Here is a 9,297-nt window from a genome sequence, read left to right as displayed (position 1 = left end):
CTTGTGCCTGAAGTCAGACCCACATTAGGAATTCACATCCCTTCCCTCTGGTAAGGATCAGCTTAGCCTAGTGTTGGGTGATCCTTCTGTTTTGTAGACGCTGCTGAACTGCAACTTGCACAACAGCCTCCCCTGACTCAAGTGCCATTTATTTGTATCCTGAGAAGCAGATGAGTAAGGGTTTATTTTAATTACTAGCATACACAGTAAGAAGGTAGAAATGCCTGGTTTTGGTTCTTCCCCCCTGAGAATATATTTTAGTTGTGGGATTGCCTTGCAGCTACCTCAGGGTTTAAAATAGAGTCCAAAAGGGACAGAACCTGAAACTTGTCTGTTCCATTTATCTGTTAAGTGAGAGTAACTTATTTAAGGCCTTGTTCAAATTATTACCCGAGTACTGAGAAAGGACTAACCCTACACATTGGTATGTTAAAGGATGGTTGCTGATTCCACAGTAGATGGTTCTTTTTCTACATAATTCAGAATTTTTTTTAAGGGGAATAAGGTATTTACTGAAAACAAATTTGTTGATCATTTATGATCCTGTTTTGCTCACGCTGTGTAACAAAGTTGATAGCTCTGATGGCATACACTCTTCTAATAAAATATTTTTAGTAGTAGATTATTCTTGCATAATAGCTAAGATGTATAGCTTTTACCGTTCTTCAGACTGGTCCAATTCTTTACTGTATTCTTTTCTTTCAACCAACTGTTCCTAGCGAATGGCTAAAAAAACCACAAACAAAACAAAACTTATGTTTTTGCAATACACAGATGGATGTGGGTCAAAGATCTTTGAAAGTCATTATAGGCTGCTCTTCTGTTCATCCTTCACACTAATGGAATTATTTCCACACCTGCCAGTGGATTCTGAATTAAGGGTCTGACGCCAATTCACGATTTACACTGAGAGTAAATAACTTTATTTATTAAAGTGTGGCAGCAACAGAAGTATTGGCTAGACATCTGTCTGCAGTGTAAGTGGACACATTTATGTTGTTAAAATGTTCCCACAGGGACCCATTACCTACTGCTTACATGTCATTCCTTCCTTATGCAGTAACCCCCTGTGTCCAGACAGTTGTGTGTAACACACACAGTATGAGCAATGCCGTACAAGGCACGCGTGTAGCCATGTCTAAGCGGCATGGGGGACAAAAGCAAGCTACTACATGAACATAAGATAGAATTATGAACAACCATCAACCAAATAAAGCTCCTCCGCATACACCGAGGTGAAACCTAAGCCAGATGAAGTGATTCAAGCTGTCTCAAACAGGGTTCTGTAACCAACTTCATTAACTTTGCTTCTCAGATGAAGCATGGCCATCAAAACAAACCTAACCAGCCTGAAACTAATATTTTTGCAAGGCTGCACTGGAAGACTGAAGTCTTACTGGGTGTCACAAGCCACATATAATAATAGGCAGATTGCAATTATCTTGTTTTAAAAACCAGGAAACAATCTTACCTGAAGGCAAAGGGATGCAGCTGGAACACAAGGGAGAGATTGTAAAGGTCCTGACCAGTGGTAGCGTGCACCTTCACAGTGTACTGGAGATACAGTAAACACATTAATTTTTATAAGAAAAGCAAGAGGCTTGTTCTTTGTACTGGTGTGCTTATGTAAACCTGTAACCTTCATCTTCAGGCAAAACATCCCCGAAACATTTAGAGAGAAAGCTTTGCACACCAGAATGTACACATCTCAGTAACAACCTCTGTCTCTCTTCCTTGTTAACAAAACTCTATCAATGAATAACAGCTACTTCCTTCAATAGTTTTGAAAATGGCTTCATTTGAAGGGTAACTTTTTCTGTCAACCTCTAATAGCCACATTCAAACTCTGATCTGTAAGAGCCAGCTGTAAACACAGGTCCTGCTGTTGCCGCCTGGCCCCGAAATCATCCACACTTCATTCTGAAACAGGACTCTCTGCGTGCTTCTCTGTTGTTTCTTGTTCACTGATGTCTGGATACTTGGTGAGATCCAAAGTCAGTACTCGACTGAACATAAAGTCATCATGCTGAAAAGAAGGAGGATCATACAATTGGAAACATTCCTGGTATGTTAAGTAAGCATTTCATAAATGACTGAGACACAACAAGCCTGAGTTACCAAAATTGTTTTTTCATCAAGCCAATACCTGCACTTATTTTTGAATACAAAGTAGTTTAAATCCAGCAACACAATTACATAGTAACACTGAAGGTGTAAATCAGTACTCAACAAAAACCAGCATGTATTATTTAACAAAATTTGGTAATAATTAATTGTTACCTCTGGACACACTCCAATCAATGCATCTGCTCTGGAATAAAACTCTTCCTTTAGAGAAATAACTATCATTTGAAACTGTTCATGTGCCTTTTCCCTAATGAAACTTGATACCTTTGGGAAGAAACCAAATACTTCAGTAAGTTAGTTCTGGCAGACTTAAATGATGCTATAATTAGGGAACGATGAGGAAAGAGCTGAACCACGTTAACTACAGAATTCAGTTATGAAATAGGGTGAGAAATAAAACTGTCTTAAGACAGATACTTTGCATGTTCTTAAGACAGCCCCTCAGATTTGCTGCTTTTTGAAAGCACCTAAGAAAATATTCATTCACTCCAATGAATGAAGTTATAGAGAAAGGCCAGTGTCAATGAAAAATATTTTAATTAATACAACTACAAAGGAAGGTAAAACTCCTGAATAAGGAAAAAGTGTGAAAAGAGAAAAGGTTGTTTACTGGCTGTATGCTAAGATCTTAAATACGTATTAGTTCACTGCAGACATTTTTTTTCTATCTGCAAAATAAAGGTACAAATATTAAGTTATAAATTGGTAACTGAATAAGGCAGTATCCCACAATATAAACTGAATGCTGAATAAAGGCCAACCAGTACATTTTTAATTAGACTTCTGTTTGCACAGTAATATCTGTATGATAGGGAAGTAATCTTTTCAATGGAAGAATGCTGCACAGCACATTCTTAGCTCTGAAGCGGGCATCTCTTCTGCCAGGGATGTCAGAAGGAGCCTACTCAGAAAAGCAAACTCCAGCAAAGTGCCCCATTACAGCATCAACGCACCAGCTGTTGTCTCTATGGAAAGCTCAGAACGTACCAGACATCATGACCTTTGTGGAACATGTATGTAATTGATGACTGGTGCACCTGTAACTGCAACGGGAACTTATGTGGATAACCTGAAGTCATCCAAGTTATGGCCTGTGATTTTGTTAGGCCTGATCTGGGACCCCTGCTCAGCCCCAGACAGAACCATGGAGAATTTTGAATTCATACCCAAACGACCACCTCAGAAGTCTGCAGAGACTAGAAGTACTAATCACCTAATACACTGCAGCTTTGATGAAAGGCAAAAATGTGAAATTTAGCATTAAACAGTGTAATAGCAGACGAGACAGACAGTGAAGGAAAGCTTGGAGGAAGCCTGCATAACTCAAGTCATCAGCCATGATACATTTGACTTCAGAATTAAGAATAACATCCAGAAAACACAACACTGGTATTTAACCAGAATACGTGATCTTCAACTGTTATGTCAACTCATAGTGGTCCTGAGTGAAAGATTAATTACTAGAAAAGTATCCTGTTAAAGTTTAGATCACAGAGGTGTTTTGTGATCGTCTGATATGTAATCTTGTTTCTAGTCATGTCATTGAGAGCCAAATCCTAAAGCTGGCGTAATTATTTTCAATACAGTCCCATTACGTCTAAACTAGTGTTGTTGAAACACACTGGACTGAGTTAAAACAAACTCAGGGCATATCATCTGCTCTGAAGTAGTGGATGATAGGTAGCCCTTGTGGACTTGCATCCCAAGGAATGTTTAAGGAACTCGGAGTCAGAAAACCATCCCTTGCAATGCTATATGGAATCAGTTATCTCTGAGAAGGAATTCTATCTGGCAGGCACAAGTAGTGGAGCCTCCCCAGCTGTCTACTGTAGAGTTCCCCTCCAAGCAAACTCTGGTGTACTTGGCACATCACAGTTAACCCCATTAGGAAAGTAAGAAAAAAAAAAAAAAAAAAAAAAAAAAAAAGAAAGCAAAAAAACCTGAAGTTTGATGTTTATAAAACTGCTTTTCTTTGTTAGGCTCTGCCTAGACTGACATCACTATTAATGCGAGCAGAAATACAGCCTGATCTCACTTTATGTGGAAAGGTAAGTTTCCACAGAAGAAAATCCAGGCATGTGGAGATCTTTTTGATTCTTCTCCTACATACAATCTCCTTGTACCGAGTCTTTGCCTCCTAGAGGCTGATGTCTACAGTTGGCAATCTTTATTGTTTGTATACTCTCTTAAATTTAGTTACAGTGCATAGTTATTAGCAAAAAAGGAAAGAGAAATTCAAGAGGACAGGAAGCTATTTTAATCAAGCAAGGATTTGTGTGACTAAAACAATGGGAGCAATAGCCCTTAATTAGTGTTAATGTAAAAATATTTAGTAGGCCAATTATATAAAATAAATACTGCAGTGATAGAACGACTTGATTTCAGTATGCAGATATACTCTTTTCTGCTTCTTAGAGGTAAGGGAACCCAAAGGCCTTAAAAATTCCAATCAAACCAACCAACCAGCAACTCACAACTGACTTTTACATCATATTGTACCACACGTGCTCATGCAGCATACTTGTCCACTCTAGTTTTCTCAACTTCACAGTTTGGGGACTGATTAAAACACTCTTAGATTTACGAATTTAAACCTAGTCCTAGTCTATCATCTCATACAACTATTATTTCAGTCCTAAACACAATATATTTTGAAACCGGTTCAGACAGTGTAATCGATCTCTCTAACCCAACAACCTGTAATGAAAAGTAGCCCTCCTTCTACAAAAGGTATCATTATATTGTCAATAAGAGGATAAGTTAAAAGGGACCAACTTACTTTATCAATGTTTGTGTTATCCAGGGCAGCATCTATCTCATCTAAAATAAAAAAAGGTGCCGGCCGAAAACTGTAGAAGACAAGACAGTAGTTTGCATTTAGATGCAAAAATGTCAATAAACGTGTAGAATAAAGACATTTGTAATGTTGAATATTCTATTAGAAAAATTTTTTTTAACATATTTGTAACACTGTCTACATTCCTGCCACTTACTCAGCCACACACTTGGATAATTCCGTAGTATTTCTTTTACCTGTGTATAGCAAACACAAGAGCCAGAGCTGCCACCGATTTTTCACCTCCTGACAAACTGTCCATTGGCATAAAGCGCTTTCCTGGAGCCACGCAGTTAAAGCCAATACCTTCCAGATAAGGCTCCTCAGGATTTTCAGGACTAAGGAATGCCTGGAAACACATACATTTTGTTATTAATAGTGACATTTATAAAATTAAAGACGGATGGGTTTTAGGTTTAAACACTGACTGAGCTAGTGTTGAAATCGGTAAGTCGGCTTCATTTGTAGGAAGCACCTGTTCATCTATACTGAAGAGCAGCACTATGAAGTTTCCCAGAGAAGATGCCTTTGTTAACAAACCATGAGCTAGGAGGCTAATTAACAAAACCATTTTGGAAACGACTCCACATATTTGTTATCTACCAAATTTCAGCTACTAAACAAACGATTTTATCACCTTCTATGTAATTCATTTTTCTTTGTATTATTATTAAAATTTGAGACTTCAGCTTTCTTTTTTTGTTTGGAAATACATCTCCTTCCAAAATTGCACTTTTTTTTGAAAGGTTAGTTTCACAACATCTAACTTTGAGCTGGAGAAAGATTTTAATATAGGTAAGCTACCACTATACTTTGTGTCCTGGTTCCCAGGTCCCAAAATTAAAAGGATTGTTTTAAAGGAATGGCCATGTTACCAAACTGTTACAAATTACAATGGATAAACTAATTGCTACATGGTTTATTCTTCCCATTAAATAGAAGAGACAATAAAATAAAACAGTCTCTTCCCTTCTACAGAAGTGGATACAGATAAAATTTCCATAGTTGACACTCATTTCAAATGGCTCCTCTCAGATCACAGCTAGAGTGGAAGAAAAGCAAAAGAAAACACTGCATGTACTTTCATTTACAGTAATTTCTGTATTAAATAGCCCTGGAAGTAAGATCTAGTGCTTGCAGGATCTCTGTTTTGTTGGAAGAATGCATTTCTTCCTCTTTTTCCCTGTTGAGAGAACGCCTGTTTTTGTTACTACAACGTTCTTCAGATTGTAAGCATGTCAAATACCATGCAATGCAACTCCCAGTTCCATGCTGTTGCGTGGATCTGTGCAAGAGGAAGAAGTCTTCAGATGTGGGGACACTGTTAGCAAAAATCACCATGTGGCTTACTAGGGTACATACATGCCCTGCTCATCAAGATACGAAAGGAACAACATTTCTCTCTCCTCAAAAGAACGGAAGAGAACTGGTGGCGAACCCAGCAGTGAATCTATGTATGTACAATTTCTTAGGCAGCAGTGTTATTTAAAGTACTTCTAACACACCATGTGCTGATGAAGTAAGTTTTACTGAGCAATATATTTAGTGCACAAATGTTCCGAGTTCAGAATCTCTGGAGTTAAGCTAGCTCAATCAACAGCAAAGCGTTATTAATAAATGTTATAATAATAAGAAATGTTAATTTTAATAATAAGAAAGTGTCATGTTAAAAATTGTTAAGGTTGCTTCAAGCTGCAACCTAGGCCACCTCCTCTGATGGCAAAACTCTGAGCTAATCCTCTCCTTAGCCAAGGAGAGCAATCAGTTCTCTTACAATGCAATTAGACCAGCTTGCTTCAGCTCCTGTCTAGCTAGTAGGCAGTTTTATCTTTTCAGCTCATCACAGGATACTCTCTTGACCAGGTCACCACTATGGCTCAAATCAAGGCACACCATCACAGACCTCAGAAAGAAAGCACCCAACTGATTGTTTTGGGCAATGCATCTGTGTCCTGGTGGAAAATACTGGTTGTTTCAGAGTAATGCAAAGTCAAAACCTGCCTGATGTTTAATCTAGGGGAAAAAGTACATGCCCAATAATCATGAAGAAAGAAATGCTTTATTATCCTGTCCAACCTAGAAGCAGAAAATATATATTTAAAGATATTTAAGGTGTTCACTGAATATCTGACTCCGAGGGAAAACACAGAATCTGAAGTTCAAGATAGACAAGAGTTCAAGCCCGAGCCCTCTAAACACTGAACCTTCTGCAGAATTTGATATAACCAAGCATTTGGAAGTTTCCTCTTTACTTTCAGCATTAGTACTGGAATACTAGCAAACATTAATACAATTTGTGTCACGTTTTTCTACAGGTTTCTTTAAAGTTGCGAACTTATTAAATAAATATTTTAAGAAGATAGACTTAAGTGGGGTATAAGGAGCTTCAAAACCTCACACAAAACACCAGCACTGAAATAATGATTTATGATTTTTATTTTTACCTATACTAAGTGGGTTTAGTTACTTACTGTTATCACTAGATCTGTAAACCAAGGTTATTTTTAAACTAAGTACTCAAATATATTTCACTTTTTTGTCATGATAATTTACAAGTTTGCTAAACACAAAAACTAACCCAAACTGAGTAGTTCCCAATTCTGTTAACACTTTAGATCACATTTCTCTGTCTAATGTCAAGCATGTTTTGGCACATTGCCTATTCCTCCTCTGGCCCTAGAATTCTAAAGTCTTTGATTACTTTTGTAATTTTCTTCTTTGGGACTGAAGCTTCCTTTGGAAACCAAAAGGGTTAGTAAGTTCTCTTATTCTAGATAACACACCATCAAGCAGGCCTTTTAAGCCAAGAACGTAAGAACATTACACACCTGAGCACTACTGTTTCTGCAAAGTTTCTTGTAGATCTGATCAATAGCTATGGAGGCATGCTCAAAGCACCGATTAAAAAGCTCGTATCTCCTTTTTTTCACCTGTTCAAATTCTTGCTTGCATATTCTGGCCTCCTTTCTGCTGGTCTCAAAAGCTGTAAAAAAAATTACTGAAATTACTCTGTAATAAGCCTCTAAGCAAATAAACAAAACAAGTATCTATTATGCACCATAACAAGCACCAAGGAAAATACTGCAGAAAAAGGTTCTGATGCACATAAAAGGAATACACCAGTATCACGAATTTCCTTCCAGATTTCAAATGGAGGCCCCAAATACTGCACAGTCAAGATGTAGTCTATCTGCTCTATGCCATATTCGTCTAGAGCAATGAATAAAATTCTCCTAATTCCTTCTGTAAGATGGGTAGCCTTAAGCAGCACCAACATTTACCTGTTACAGCCTCAGAAATCCTTGGTTTTCTTAGTTTGTTAATGTCTACAATGCTCTTTGAGGATACCAATAATTTAGCGGTAATGCTCATGTCTGAGTTCTGGGCAACATATATATGTTCCTTCAATTATTTAAGAAAAATTTAAGCATTTTATGATTAAAGTCAGTCATTTTTACAAAGTAAGTAAAAATACTTTATGATGTCATTTGGCCAACAAAGTATCTTTCCAACCATTCGAACGGTATTTCGATAAACTGCTGAAGAGTAAAAGCATATGTTAATAAATTATTTACATATAATTAAGAAGGCAACTGAAGATAAACACTTGAGCACAAATACACCTTAATATCTGAAAAAAACAAAGCCAGCAGGACTGACCCCAGAAAGAATAATTTCTATTAGGGTAACAACTCTCACAAGTCACAAAAGAGATTAGTATGGAAGACTCTGTGTTACCATCTACTGATTCTTGGAACTTGTCTCGAGCTATCTGTAATTTCTCTCCCGCTCTCAGGTTTGGAGCAGCTGTCTTCATTAAAGTATTCTCTTTGGATTTTATTTCCTGCTGCATCTGGTTCATATGATCCTCTATATCTTTATCAGACTCTAGGTCCTAAAGAAAAGATGATAAAAACTAGAACAATAAAATCTGCTTTTAGGCTAAGACATTTCAACATCTATGACAAGCACCCATAGTTTCTGGAAGAAGTACCTAACTCATCCAACAGTTTTAACTAGAAACACAACAAAATGCAAAAGTCCACTAAGTGTGTTCTCAGAATAAATTTACTAAGTCCCAAGCACTGTTCCACAAGACCTTTAAAAACAGACAAATTCCCTTCAGCCTAGAAGTCTGCATTAAAATACAGCACCGGAGGAAGATTAGCTGGCTTCATCACTTGATTTGTAAAGAAAACCTCTGAAGACAGGTTCTTGATGAACTCTTCAAGACAAGTTCTAGTGACAACAGATTCATCCCTTGCTCTGTACCTAGCCTCTGACATTTAGTTATTTTATGACTTAATGATTAAAAAGGAAAAAAAAATTTACAA

At 37.3% G+C, this 9,297-nt stretch overlaps 1 protein-coding gene across 1 annotated transcript in view; it reads right to left on the bottom strand.

The window, feature by feature from the left end:
* Positions 1-893: 893 nt before the first annotated feature.
* Positions 894-9,297, bottom strand: part of SMC1B (structural maintenance of chromosomes 1B) — a 35,479-nt gene continuing 27,075 nt past the window's right edge. The window contains exons 20-25 of the mRNA XM_032986198.2: positions 8,702-8,858; positions 7,792-7,946; positions 5,161-5,312; positions 4,907-4,976; positions 2,281-2,391; positions 894-2,026 (exon numbers count right to left, since the gene is read on the bottom strand). Coding sequence (XP_032842089.2) covers positions 1,916-2,026; positions 2,281-2,391; positions 4,907-4,976; positions 5,161-5,312; positions 7,792-7,946; positions 8,702-8,858 — 756 coding nt within the window. The 3' untranslated portion in view covers positions 894-1,915. The remainder of the gene's footprint in view (positions 2,027-2,280; positions 2,392-4,906; positions 4,977-5,160; positions 5,313-7,791; positions 7,947-8,701; positions 8,859-9,297) is intronic.

This window comes from Tyto alba, unplaced genomic scaffold (genome assembly GCF_018691265.1).
Source record: "Tyto alba isolate M040663 unplaced genomic scaffold, T.alba_DEE_v4.0 Super-Scaffold_21, whole genome shotgun sequence".
In the NCBI taxonomy this organism is placed as follows: Eukaryota; Metazoa; Chordata; class Aves; order Strigiformes; family Tytonidae; genus Tyto; species Tyto alba.
This window is presented reverse-complemented; position numbering and strand designations above follow the sequence as displayed.